The sequence below is a fragment of the Bidens hawaiensis genome, unplaced genomic scaffold (assembly GCF_021521415.1).
Source record: "Bidens hawaiensis isolate Kalapana, Puna unplaced genomic scaffold, B.hawaiensis_p1.1 tig00004599_1, whole genome shotgun sequence".
Taxonomy (NCBI): Eukaryota; Viridiplantae; Streptophyta; class Magnoliopsida; order Asterales; family Asteraceae; genus Bidens; species Bidens hawaiensis.
Genome location: NW_027491280.1, coordinates 415377 through 430281, shown reverse-complemented (window position 1 = coordinate 430281; position 14905 = coordinate 415377). Strand labels below are relative to the sequence as shown.

General features: G+C 42.2%; 1 protein-coding gene across 1 annotated transcript; it reads left to right on the top strand.

The window, feature by feature from the left end:
* The first annotated feature begins 10343 nt into the window (after positions 1-10343).
* Positions 10344-14566, top strand: LOC143627145 (O-fucosyltransferase 29-like). Its single transcript, XM_077097038.1, has 9 exons — positions 10344-10804; positions 11689-11779; positions 11956-12032; positions 12338-12426; positions 12517-12706; positions 12845-13026; positions 13194-13296; positions 13387-13715; positions 13949-14566. The coding sequence occupies exons 1-9, from the start codon at positions 10499-10501 to the stop codon at positions 14325-14327; spliced, it is 1746 nt and encodes a 581-aa protein (XP_076953153.1). The 5' UTR covers positions 10344-10498; the 3' UTR covers positions 14328-14566.
* The last annotated feature ends 339 nt before the right edge of the window (positions 14567-14905 follow it).

Here is a 14905-nt window from a genome sequence, read left to right as displayed (position 1 = left end):
TTATTTTGATTATTTTAATGATTTTTTAACATTTTGAGGAGTATAGATGACCTGTTTCATACATAATTGTAAAAAAACGTCTAGGCGTCGATTATTCTCGACTAGTCGTTAGTTGGTATCCTGTTGTCAAATCACTGATCAATCGTTATATGATCAACATCAAAAAAATTATATATAAATTTGGTGCATACATGTATATATGAAAATTTACGTATAAATTTCAATTCGATTAATTGAGACTGATTGTTTAGACCCTACCATACCAGCCGACTAGTGTAGTCGCTTAACGATTTTTACAACATTGATTTCATATATCGCCATCTGGCTTTTTATATTTTCCGGTGTGCTTTATTTTTTTTATAAACTAATTAATTATTTTTCATATTTGTTATATGTCACTTAAGTTTAATTATTTTTCATATTTGTTATATGTCACTTAAGTTTGAATTTGACACTTCGGTTTACAATGCATGTTGTAGCTATAACTTCCTTTGAAATTAATCAATTGTCACCACATTGTCTAAGTGTTATATTTGAATACAATCACATGCTCATCACATACAATCAATTGTGATAATAACTTGTTAACACACTTGCGATATAGCGTATCTAAATATGCTTTAATTATTTCAAAATCATATTATATGTTTCATTTAACCACCAATGAGGGTGCTCATAACGTAACACTCTAAAAAATCTCACATTGTTTTGGTTTATTTCGTCTACAAAAGAAACATTGAATTATAAGAAATGTCTATACTCAAAAATCATATGCGGGCGCGTTCGGCTTCGCTTTTATTGAGGTTGGCAAGTTGCACTTCATTTGCAGCAGCCTCTTCAACGCCCTTAAGCTTCCGCTCGGTGTGGTCAAGCACGCCCCTCTGGTCCAGGATCTCTTGGAGCTTCTTGGCATCTTCCATCGCCAAGGCATCATGAGCACGTTGGAGAGCCTCTAATTTGGCCTTGAGCTCCTCGTTCTCCACGCGTAAAGGCTCAGCAACGGCTTCAGCCTTGGTGGCCCTCTCAGTTGCGTTCCTCGCAGTCTCCTTAGCCAGCCGAAGCTGTACGTTAACAGCTTGGGCAGCCTTGGAGCGGGCCTCGAGTCGCGCTTGAACTTCAACCTCGAGGGCCTTGAAAGCCTTCTCCTTCTCCGCAGCAGCTGCGGCCAACCGTTGGTTCTCCTCCCGAAGAGCCCACGCCTGAGATACGTCCTTGGCGCGAGCTGCTTTCAACTTGTCGTTTTCACGACAAAGCAACTCGACGCGCGGCTGCATCCGGGCTTGGAGTACCCGAAGCTCATTGGTTAGCCTACCCTCCTGGTAGCTAGCCATGGCTTCCCCCAACGCACCATGAGGAGCAGCGTGGCGAGCCCAGTCCACGCACTCCACAGGGGTACGAAGGGTTGTTCCTCGGCGTATGTTCCATCGCGGAACATACACTTCATTGGAATCCGACACTGCAAAAAACAAAAAAGCAGTTAGGAAAAAGATGATAAAAAATAAAAGTGAAAAAGGGCCAAAGGAACCCTACGCACCTGTAGGGTCTATAACAGGCCGATAGCCACCGAACCCATCACCTGAACCCAAAGGAAACCCATCCAGAAGGTCAGGCAGATGGGAAGGTGGCAAGGATTGGCGAGTACTCCCATGCGTACCTGATGAGCCGGCCGTCGGTGCCGGTGGCGGGGGCATGGTGGCAGCCGCCGCAGTCGCTGCCGCAGAATCCGCAGCAATCGTAACCGCCGGCTCGGTGAAGGATGCCGTAAAAATCGCACTCACGGCCGGCGGTGGCGTAAACTCGGCTGGAACAGTCGGCTCAGAGTGAGCAACTGAACCAGCGGGAGCAGGCGCAGGCGCCTGGGTCGACGCCTCAGGTAGGCTGACCAAGCCTACCGTCATCGGCGGAGAGGTACTACTCGGCACTCCACCCTGGAATGCGTCAACATCCACGCCTGCACAAGAAGATAAGTGTTTCAATAAATTTATAGTGATAAATCTACAAAGATAAGAAGAATGTTTGTACTTACGGGTTTTCTTGAGCCTGAACGTACGGACGGGCGGGGATGAACCCGATGGAGCCGGTCTCTTGATGCCGGTCACCGTCGTCGTCGTTGGTTCTCCGGAGGTAACAGTCGTAGCCTCCGGAGCAGTGGTCTTCTCACCACCGGGGTGCCCCGCCACCTCTTCACTATCTGACTCGGTGTCAGATAGAAGCACCGGATCAGCTGTGGAGGCCACCTTCTCCTTCCCTTTCCCGCCGGCAGCCTTCTTCTTCCGCACCAGCGGAGGACCATCTGCGGATTCCTCAGAAGAAGACAGGATGTAAGGAATTCCAGCAGCGGGTACAGCATTGAGGGGTTGAGGATAGAATATCGCCTTACCTGGCCGCCGGTGGCTCAGGATCTCTTGGCCCGGCGGATAGACCTCCACAAACCGATCCGCCGTTTGCTCCAGGATGGGCAACTCATTCTCGTCTAGAGCACGAGTGCCCACCCGCACGGGACCGTCAGCTTCCCGCGGGTACAGGAGCGACTCCAAATCATTCCCCTCTGAAAGAAAAGAAACAGTTAGAAGACAAACTAATATAAGCAAGAAAGACAAGACATACCATAAGGAATAGAGTTCAAACCGTATTCGAGAATGATGGGAAACCAAGACGCCTCCTTCCATACCCGGCTCATCCCCAGCATCACCATCCCGGACTCCGCAAACCGGTAAACCGGAGATTGGACCGGGGATATCTTCGCGAACCATTCCGCCTCCTGGTAGCTGGAAGCGTGAAGGCTCGGAAGCGCTTGCCCCTTCTTAAACTTCATGGCAATGGGAATGGCGCGGGCAGAAATGTAGAAGAACTCCCGCTTCCACGATCGGAGACTGCGCTCGGTCACGCAAATCTTCAAACCCTTAATACGGGTTGTCAGGGTGTACCACCCCTGGACGCACCTCCAAGTATAGAAGGTCATCAGGCGGTCCACATAGGGCTCAATACCCAGAATCCGGCACACCCACTCGAAGTGCCGGATCTTGGCAATCGCCATCGGATGCAACTCGGTCAGGTGCACACCGTGCCTCTCCAGGACACGGTACACAAACTTTGTCAATGGGAACCTAAGGTTCCCATAAACAAAGAATGCAGCATATACCCCGATCTTGCCACTGGGGGCATCGTACACAGTCTTGTGGGGTTCAGGAAACTCAGGCTCAAGAGACTCAAGCATGAATTTCCTGACAACGTACTGGTACTGATCGACAGGTAGAGCACACTGGCACTCGCCAGCAGTACTTCTATCGTCGGCTACAGCTTCAGCATCATGGGAAGACATTTTGCAGAAAGAAAGCGATTTCGGGAAAATGCTTGCCTGAAAAGGGGAGTATTTGCCGGAAATCGCTAAGAAGAAGAAGAGAGGTGAAAGTGTTGATTACAAAGAGGCCTCTCCCCCTTTATATACTAATGGCAATTAATGCGATGAATTTAATGCGGAGGAGAGAGAAATCGAAGGTGCAATGAAACTATGACACGTGGCAAGAAGCAGGCTGGCAACAGCTGTTGACAGGACGTGTGCCAGTAATTTCGCGGCCACGCGCCCGAAAAATCGCACCCACGCTGTAACACCCCGACCAAAGGCGGATTATACATCGGGGCGCCACATATTGCTTCATTACTCGCGACACTATTGGTGTCAATATTTATTAATACACATTTTATCGCGCACGCGCAGCGGGGAAAATAAAGAACATAAATCAAACATAAATCAATATATTATAAATTATAACATTCAAACAACATGAACTTGTCTTGATACATTTTAATTCTAGGTCCAAAAGTAAAAACGTCCTACGTGTCCACAAGCTCCAAAACAGCTACTGCAAACCTGAACATGTGTTAAAATAAACGTCAAACACTTGCGTGTTGGTGAGAAATCAAGTTTAATAGATAATCATAGATAATCATAGTAAATCTGCGCGCAACACGTGTATGTCTAGAGTTTAACAAGGGTGTAATCAGATTGTGATCAAACCTAAGATAGTTCATAGATCATAGTTCAATCCATGCTCCCAATTGAGCATAAAAACGAGAAAACATCTGTGCAAGTGTAAACAAAGAAAACCGTAAACGATAGGTCTCCCGTATTCAACTAATGGTACCAACGGAACTGCGGAATAGGCCGAACAAAGCGGTTAATGATACACACATACAAATAAACAGCCAAGTAAACGTCCTCAACACATGGGATACTGCGCGACTAAAGTTCATAAACAAGTTTAAGACTCAAGTTTTGTATGAACACATGAACATCCCAAAGCATTTAAAATAAAAAGGGATTAGATACGAGATAACTCACATGATAAACGATGCGGTGGTAGATAAAGCAAGAACCAACTTTAAACAAGCACAAGTTAACCTATAAATAAGATTATTGTTTTAACGATTGGTTTTAAGTCTTGATTATAAGTTAGCATAATTAATAAGTAAATTATAATATATATTACCGGAAAAGCAGGAAGAACAAGGAGGAAGACGGAGGCAGAGAGGAAGACGGCAGAGAGAGCAAGGAGCAAGAGAGCAGGAGAGATTAAGTGTTTTGTGTGTGATGTGTTATGAAATATAATGTTATTATTTATAGAGAAACCCTAGGGAACACAATCCCTAGAAAAAGGGGAAAAGATCTCAAAAAGTAAAAGATTCCAAAAGCAAAAGATATCAAAAGATATGGCAGCTGCAGGGGGCAAGATAAAGCTGACAGGGAAACAGTAACAGGCATGGGCGGTTCAGATAAAGGTACTGGATAAAGCTTGGCAAAAGCAGATCTCAAAAGATAATGTCAGTCACTTTTTCTACCAACCAATGGGGGTTGGTACGCATGCTGCGCCGAAAGTAACTATTCAGACATTAGATAGGTTAGGTCAACAGCACAGAAGATAAGACAACACAAAAGCAAACGGCTAGATTTAAACAGAAGATACAAGGGTTAAGCGCGGGAAGGCTGAGTGCGCGAGCGCGAAGGCTGGCACAACAATCCTTAGCGCACTGCGGGAAGAATCACAAATCCTTAGCGTGCTGCGTGAAGAACAAGAATTCTAAGCGCATCGCGGGAAGAACATACATTCTTAGCGCATTGCGGGAAGAACATGCATTCTTAGCGCGCTGCGAGAAGAGTTCTCTTCACGCATCGCAGGAACAAGATGTCTTCACGCAGGCTTCCATGTAAGGAGTCTGGCGCGTGGAGCTGCAGACATCCTTAGGCGGGAAGAACCAAAGGACAAGCAAAGAGGAGGGAAACAAGGCGTAAGGGCGGGACGGCGACAAGAGGGAAAAGAAGGCGGAAAGAGAGGGAAGAGGGACGGGACGGCGGAAAGAAAGAGAGAGAGAGGCGGGAAGGAAAATATATATTATTATTAAAAGTAAAATATAAGTATAAATATTAAATAATAAAAGAGAGATCGGGTCAGAGAAACGGGTACCTGGGTCGGGTCGGATCGGGGCAGATGTCACACACGCGCCGTAAAAAGCGTCTGGAATGACCATATAATGTCACGTCACCATAACTTCCTGCACGTCCTGACACAGTCAGAAGAAACCGTCGCACGACGTTTCAGAGGTTTGGACTGTTCCTATCTTTCCACCAACCTTTCGAATTTCAAAATTCAAAATTTAAAAATATTAAAAAGTAAGCGGGAAAATACCCCTTACCTTGGCAAACAAGTAACCGTAAGACGGATGCGGGTACAGTGTAAAGGCAAAACCCTTCACATACCTAGCACCCGCAGGGAATTGAAGCCAAGTAAACCTTGGCAAACAAGTAACCGTAAGACGGATGCGGGTACAGTGTAAAGGCAAAACCCTTCACATACCTAGCACCCGCAGGGAATTGAAGCCAAATATTCCTCGGCAACCAAGTAACTATAAGACGGGTGCGGGTACAGTGTAAAGGCAAAACCCTTCACATACCTAGCACCCGCAGGGAATTGACGCCAGGAATACCTTGGAAGTAAAGTAACCGTAAGACGAGCGCTGGTACAGTGTTAAGGCAAAACCCTTCACATACCTAGCGCTCCGCTGGGAATTGAAACCAAGAAGGATCTACTGGGCAATGCTTGCGGAAACGGAAATAACATCCCCGCATAGCGGGAACGTCGAGAACTACGTTGTTGGAAGCTCCAGGATGGAATTGGTGGTTTTAACATAATTGATCACTATGTTCAAAACTACCAAAACCTCATGGAAAGACCACACAAGTGGGACTCAACGCTCCTGACTTGCGAGGAGGTTACAGACCTACCCGCATCATACCCAAAGACCAAGCAGAAAACTCGGGAATTTCTGCAAGTGACAAGGACTTCCGCGGGAAGAATCCCCATGGAAAACCTTAAAAAACCCTTTTCAAAACCCTTTGCTTAAGTCCAAAAGTTCACCTCACTTTATTAAACACGCATGAGAAGAACATTGGACTGGGGGGACTTGAAGAGGTAGGTCCCAGCAGAGCCCAGTTGGACCCGCAAGACTCACCTTAAACAGGGACGTCTGCGCAGAAACCAACTGGATCCGCAGGACCAACCATGCTCAGAGACGTGACGTCCTTACGCGCAGTACGCAAGCTGTTCCCGCAGGAAATGCCTCCCAATGGTGAAGGACTCCGCCTGTCCTCGCAGCCTCGGATACAAGCCATTAGGGAAGGCCACCCGCGCAGCAAGGCTACACGCACAAGGCACTTAGCTCTCAATCATTCAGTGTCACCTGAAGGAATGAGCGAAGCCGGGAACAATCCCGCACAAGGGCGGGAGGGGGAATACTCCCGCCCAAATAAGCCAGTCCGTACGATACGGGAAGATCTTCTGTACTGTACCTGACGAGGTATGGGAAAAAGATCTGACTAAAGATACGACAGCTTATGGACAACAGTATGGCGAGCAGCATGCTCCTACACTGTATGTCACTATTAGCCGCTGCCTACTCACCAACTCTTGTCATACCACGTGCGTAGCCGGCAGTTGGTGGAAAAGGAATAGTATACAGCAGGCCTGGTCGCTATCAAGCGCTACCTACCCACCAACTACCAGCAGGGCACGTGCGTAGGCTACTGTTGGTGGAACAGGAACACTGTTGCAGCCGGCCATACCTCCTTGGAAACCTACCTTCGGCTATAAATACCCCAAATGGTATGATCATCTCATCTTATCACATTATCATCATATTATACCTGATATCTGCTCTAGCAATCTCTTAATATACTTTTATATTTAAAGAGCAATCTAGTCTGATTCTCACGCCGGAGGGTGGTCACAACGAGGACCCCCCCTTCTCAGTGACGAGCTCACGGTGTCTGTTTTGCAGGTTATCAGAAGAACCATCTTCCAAGGGTCTAACCCCTCATGGGAAACATCTATCTAACCCCCAGGTTACCAGTAATCTGTCTGGGGTCCGGTTAGTGTTTCTTCAGATAAATCTCACATTTTGATTCAAATTTATTTGTATACGAGTAAAATGAATAGAATTGGGTGTTGTAATTGTTTATATACCTTATAAAAGTGGACACTGAGAACTACGAATGTAATCGGTATCAAATATCTTACCAAATGTATTAGTTTGGTTTGCTACGGTGCGGCATATTAGTACGGTACCCACATTAGATTTTCTTTACATAATCTCCATTGATCGTATAAACTTTATACGCAACCAAGGGTAACAATGAAACCAAAAATCATATCAAGTGTTGTGGAGGTGTCAAAAGGGGTGACACCATCCACCTCAGGCTTTAACCAGCTGTAAAACCACAACACCATGCTGACATCAAACTAGATGCCCTCCTCTCGCTATCATCGCCATCACTACCTGCCACCACAACGACCAAAAGAGGCAAATGTATACTCGCCTGAACCATAATCGCTCACCGGAAAAACGATTTGCTAGTTTCGGCAAGTATAGATATGTTTCTTTTGGTAGTTGTGGTGGCCGTCGTCGTGGTGGCTACCATGTGGTGGTGCAATCTGTCACATAAGCACAACACATATATGCCACATAATTAAGTTTTTGACACGCAAACATGTAACATAACAAAAAAACTAACGACGTTAGAATTTCGTTAGTTAGGGTTCGTTGATAGAAATAAATGATAAAAGATTAGACTGTCACCAACTATTTTATTAATTAAGACCAAAATAAAAAAGAAAATAATAATAATTAAGATTATTTAAAACTTATATACCAAAAAACAATGTGTGATACACAATAACATTGGGTTGTTATTTAGTTAGGTTTGATTTTACATCTCACAAAGTGGATAGAGAATGAGAAGTGAGAAGTAGCCCCACTATAATAATAATAATAATAATAATGTTTTAAACCCGTTATTACTTGCAAACATGTCGCACTTAAGGCTGAGGGGTGTGGGGGGCTCTAATGGGGGCGCGAGTGGGGGCTCCAGCCAATAATATTGTGACGTGTGGCAGAGAGAGAAACTGGATAAGGGGGGTGTTGGAGCCCCCGCTGGAGCCCCTGGCCCTGGTGTGGAGGGGCTCCAGCAGGGGCTCCAGCGGATTTTTTTTTTATTTTTTTATAAATATATTCAAAAAACGTATTATTAAAAAAACTCATAAATTATTAAAAAAAACACACATTAAAAAAAACACATTAATATCTAAAAATAAAATAAAAATTAAAGTACTAAAAAAACATTATTCTTATTCTTCGGCTTGGTCTTCTTCGATCAACCTCTTTCGGATACGTTCCTTTTGCTTTTCCATCAGCATTTGATCGACCGGATTTAGGTTACTGAAGTCTCTTGTAAGGAAGTCCAAATCTCTCATTCGACTTTTTTCCTTTTTGTCATTAGAGACCACCTCCATGGTTTTGTTGAATTTATTGAGGGATTCAACAAGATCGACGATGTTTACGGCTCCCCCCTCAGCCGGTTTTTTCCCCTTGGCGTCCCTTCCCAATGGCCGCCTCCTCGGCGGTGAAGACGTTTCCTCCCCCGCAATGTTTAGGTCGAATCCAACGCGGCAATCCGACCCGGCGGAAGTGCTATACGCTCCAGACGAACTAGTTTTAGTCCGTTTCGGCCCTACTTCCGCATCATGGTTCGGCGCCACAAGCTCAACCCACTTGGAACACCTTTTCAACCTCTCCCACAACTTTAAATCGTCCCACGTCTTCACCGTCCCATACCTCCGCAAACACTCCTGCCTCCACTCTTCGACAGTGAAATTGTAAACCGCCAAATCATCACTGCCACTTGGTCTCATACGACCGGCGTTCCTGTTGAAAAGATTAGTAAACAAGCCGAAAAATTTTCTGATTTCGGACCACCGACCCGAAATCATATCGGCGTTTCGCTCTGTACTCCCAACGAGCGTATAGAACGTCTCCCTAACCTTTGTCCAAAAAACCTTGCTTTTTTGGTAGTCGGCTGCAAAATGAATAATTAAATTAGATTTCCAGTTAACTTTTTTATTTAACTTTTTTATTAAAAATCATTTTTAAAAACGTTAAAACAATTACCGCAACGCCGATCCTCAGAAATGACTATCCAAGCCCGACACAAGGCTTCCTTCTCATCCGATGACCACGGAGTGGTTTTCCGTTTCGTCCTCGGAGTCGAAGCCGGTCCCGGCCCGTCCGTTGCAAGTTGTTTTTTCCGGTGGACGCGTCTTCTTGCTCCCGTAGCATCACCGTGTGATTCTTGTGTCTCTGGAACAACAAAGTTAGGAGACGGTTGTATGTTGGATGGTTGAAAGCCGGATGTTTCTTGCGGCCCCGAATAAAACATCGGTTGGTCTGGTGACGACCATAAATCGTCGTCAATATAATCTGAATCTAGGTTTGGGTACCAATTTCCAGACATTTTTGGGTATTATATAGGAGTTTGGGATATTATATAAGAGTTTGTAAGGTGAAATTGTGTTTTGATATGGTTGAAATGGGAGTAATTTGGGTATTATATAGAGGTTTTAAGGTTTTTTTTTAAAAAAATTCGGAGCTCAACGGCTCTTTCTCGCGAGCTCAACGGCTCTTTCTCTCTCTTCTCCAGCGACCACACTCACGCCTGCCTGGGGGCTCGCGCTCGCGCCCCGTTCGCGCCCCGGTTCGCGCCCCGGTGGTGTGGGGTTAGCGCCTGGGGGCGCGAGCGGAGGGGCTCTCGCGCCCAGGTTAGCGCCCCAGGCTAACATAAACAAATTACAATCCACTGGACCCACTACCAGATTAATTTACGTGATCATTTAAATCACATAATCCAAGAAACACACTTTCTTTTTCTCACTCAACATTCTCATTTTCTCTCTCTCTAAAACTCCCACTTCTCCATACTTCATTTCCCACTTAATAATAATAATAATAATAATAATAATAATAATAATAAAAAGCCCGTTAGACCCGTTACTTAAACCCCTTTAAACTCCACAAAACATCCATCTATAAACTGTTTCTTACTAGAGGTTATGAAACTACTTCAACAACAGCAGCACAATAACAATAATAATAATATTATTATTATTGTTCAATGGGGGTAGCTAAAGCTAAAGCTAAAGCTAAATCTTGGATATATGCTGGAAGAGTGTTGGTGTTGGTTAATAATAATAACAACAATAAACAAGCTGCTGCTGAGGTTCATCATTGTTTGTTATGGACACCGACGGACAGTACTAGCGGCGGACACAGGCGGCGGATCTCATGGACGGTGGTGTGTGGGGTGATGTTGTTTGTGATGGGTTTGATGTCTTTTTTAACTGGGCATGTCACTTCTGATCTTGAATGGTGTTCACATAAAGTTGTTGCTAAACGAAGACTCTTGAAGAACAAAAAACATGTATATACATATTTTATATTTCTCTTTCTAATTTATATTTCTCTCTCATGCATGCATACATACATACATACATGATTCATTCATCAACACTTGTCATGATATGTGTGAGAGATCTAGCTAGCTTTATCTTGAAACTTTTTTTCATGATGTTTGGTGGTGGCTTTTTTTTTAATGGTATAAATTTTCCTGAAAAAATCTGTCTAGGCGGTTGAGTACTAAGTGTGCCGAGGCGAGTTTCTTCAACTCGGCGGACATTATCTGGTCAAACTTGGATTTTCGCTGTTTTTCATGTATTTTTATCAATTTTTGTTGTTTTTCACGGAGATACATTAAAAGACGAGAATTAAATTAGTATTGTATCTATAATATTAAAGAATGAATATCAGTTTTTGAAATATTGTGTATCATTTTGATTTATGTCGATATTCATTTATTTTGTTATAATTTCTTGAAGAATGATTTATTTGGAATTTACCATGTCTGAGTACCACCCGCCAGTGTTGTCGGACTCACTAGGTGATCGAACGGCGGGGTATGGACTAGCGATTAATAGGGATTAATTGGATTGAAACTTATATGTAATTTTTTAAATATACATATATATACCGAATTTTTATATATAAAACAAACTGCGATTAATCAACGCATATGCGCAATTTTTACAACCATCCCAGCCTAGGTCGATACTCGCAACTCCCTAGTCGAATGACTTGGCAACGCCTAGCGACTTCTGCAGCCATGATTTTAGCACTATGAGCATCTATTTTCTTGAGTTTTTGTTTTTAGATCTGTAATTTCTTGAAAATGTGGTATCTTTGAATCTGGGTTATTTTTCATATTGTAAGATATTAATGAACATGTTCGGTTTGTTGTTTAAAACACAGGACCGGTTTAATGATGTACAAGTTGACATATGGGAATCCAATTTCTCAAAATCATACTATGGATGCAGTGAGAGAAGCCCTTATTATGCAAGTAAGTCTTTTAAATTATAATAATAATTACAACATTAAGTTATATTTGACATTAATAATTACTCACTTTTTTGAAGTGCATATGTTGCTAAGGAATTTATGTTGAAAAGCATTCATAAGTTTAGTTTTGTCTTTGTGGTATTAATTACATAAGTTTTATAATTATGACATGTGCAGCTCATAATCATCAATTGGTTTCAAATGGTTATCTGCTAATTGCTGCAAGTGGTGGATTGAACCAGCAAAGAACAGGGGTAAACATTTATAATTTTCTTACTCTTGAATCAAGCGGATCAAATTACTCGAACGGGCTCAATGGATCAAACGGGCTAAAAACTACTTAAAATGTATTTAAAACACACACAACCCTTAAAATCACTTTATTCAAAGACTAAAAGATGGAAAAAAAGGTTTTTGGGTCAACCCAATTTGACCCGACCCATAATAAAAATGATCCGTTTTGATCTGTAACGTGTTACACATACATTCACTTCCAGCATAGTTTATATTGAAATAATAAATTACTCTTTTTTAAAAAAAATAAATTTCTTTCTTGCAGATTACTGATGCTGTAGTCGTTGCACGGATTTTAAATGCTACATTAGTGATTCCCGAGTTGGATCATCACTCGTACTGGAAGGATGATAGGTGAGTGAACAAAAATATTATTTTGATAACTTATGCTGCATTTAAAAAAAAAGGTTTAGAACTTACCATAACTTTTATTTAAATTTGCAGTGATTTTGCCAACATATTTGATGTCGACTGGTTCATATCTTATCTCGCAAAGGAGGTGCCCGTTGTCAAAAGAGTCCCCGAAAAAGTCACGAGATCACTCGAAAAACCACCGTACACAATGCGGGTCCCACGGAAATCCGAACCTCAATTTTACCTTGATGAAGTGCTGCCAATACTCGTGAAGAGACGTGTAAGATATTACCTAAATTCAAGTTAATTTACATCTTATAGGTGGAAAAGTGGATAACGGGCCGAGTTGACCCGAAAACACTTTATGGTCCATATTTTTTTATTTTTACTTATTTTGTGATGTGTATTTTCAATGCAGGCTGTTCAGTTAACAAAGTTTGATTATAGGCTTGCTAATGATCTTGATGAAGAGCTACAACGAATGCGTTGTAGGGTTAATTATCATGCTTTAAGGTTTACTAAACCGATACAAAACCTTGGTCAAAAAATCGTCGTGAAAATGAGAAAAATGGCCCCTCGCTTCATTGCAGTACACTTAAGGTTTGTTACTATATAGGGTACTTTTTTGTGTGGGTCTAAACGGGCCATAAAAACCATCACATTTAGTTTGGTTCAATAACTCGACTGAGGAACTTAAAAACGCTTTAATAATCGTTGGTTGACTTTTAACCCGTTTGACCTGTTGGCCCGTTTCATTTGATTTACAGGTTTGAGCCTGATATGCTTGCGTTTTCGGGCTGTTACTATGGCGGTGGTGATAAAGAAAGAAACGACCTCGGTGAAATCAGGAAAAGATGGACGACATTACCCGTGAGTTTGTTATAAACATTTTTTATATTTAAACAAAATAAATTTATCTTTTTTGCGTAACATTTTTGAATAAGAAGCTTTTTTGATTAGGAAAAAAGTCCTGATGGAGAGCGGAAGCGAGGAAAATGTCCTCTGACTCCTCATGAAGTCGGTTTAATGCTTCGGGCACTCGGTTTTGAAAATAACACGTATCTTTATGTTGCATCGGGTGAAATATATGGCGGTGATGAAACTTTGAAGCCTCTTAGGGATTTGTTTCCAAATTTATACACTAAAGAGATGCTTGCAAATGAAGAACTTGAACCTTTTGTTCCATATTCGTCTCGGCTTGCGGCTATTGACTACATTGTCTGTGATGAAAGTGATGTTTTTGTCACCAATAATAACGGAAACATGGCGAAAATTCTTGCGGGCCGAAGGTACGAAAGTAGATAAGTAATCTTTAGAAGTTAAGGATGAAAAGTGATTTTTTTATATAGTGTCGGCTTAAATGAATTTACTCATACGTTGGCCATTTATTGCATAAATTAAAGAACTCGTGTTCGTCTGCTTGTGTTTAATGACTAAAATACCCTTACGCAAGTAAAAACTTTTGAATATTGATTTGTTAATATTAAAGGGCCATCTAACTCTTTTTTGTTGCATTCAAAAGGAGGTACATGGGGCAAAAAAGAACCATTCGGCCGAATGTGAAAAAGCTTAACGCTTTGTTTCTTAAAAGCGAGAAAATGTCGTGGGAATCTTTTGCTAAAAAGGTGAAAGCAGCACAACAAGGCTTTTTAGGCGAACCAAGCGATCTGAAAACAAGCCGTGGTGAATTCCACGAATACCCTTCGACTTGTATTTGCAAAAAGCCCTTCAACTTTTCTGATCTTGACAAAAATTACCTCAAAAACCAAACTTTATCAAGATCGCCCGAAGCAAAATCTGAATACAGGCGTAATGAAGAAGACCAAGGTGTGCATAATGTGCAAAATTTAGAAAATGCAGGTTTGATTGAAGTTCAAGGAAGATCATCATCATTAGAATAGGATGATGTTGGCTTTTTGGTTTGACTAATGGTAGCAAGAATTCTAATGGTGATTTTAGGTCTGAGTTTTGCTTAATTTACATCTTGAGCTAAAGCTGGCTCAGTGTTGTTATTATATTTTTTAAAATGTTCATTTTGCCCTTGTGTCATTAGGGTGTGAACACTGAAAACAATTGTGTATAAGAAAGTTGACTTTTTGATGGACTTCAAAGTATGAGTATAAGATCAGTTGGATAACTCTATGTATCATTATATTTAATCTATATAATAATTACCATTAAATGATTCAAATCTTGCATCTACATAACACATCCACTCACAGGCACACCATAGCAATGTCAACACCATACATATCCCACATCTCACATGCATACACACATACATATTAATTCTTCACACCTACTACACACCCCACATGGATACATGTATATGTATACACACACAACATTAATGTTATCCAGACCTACACACATCACGACACACCGCTGACTAGTAAGATTAGAGGTGCACAAAATATCCCAAGACATGTATCCGGACCCGACCATACCCAGAAAAATACCCGACTGCACCCTGAATCTG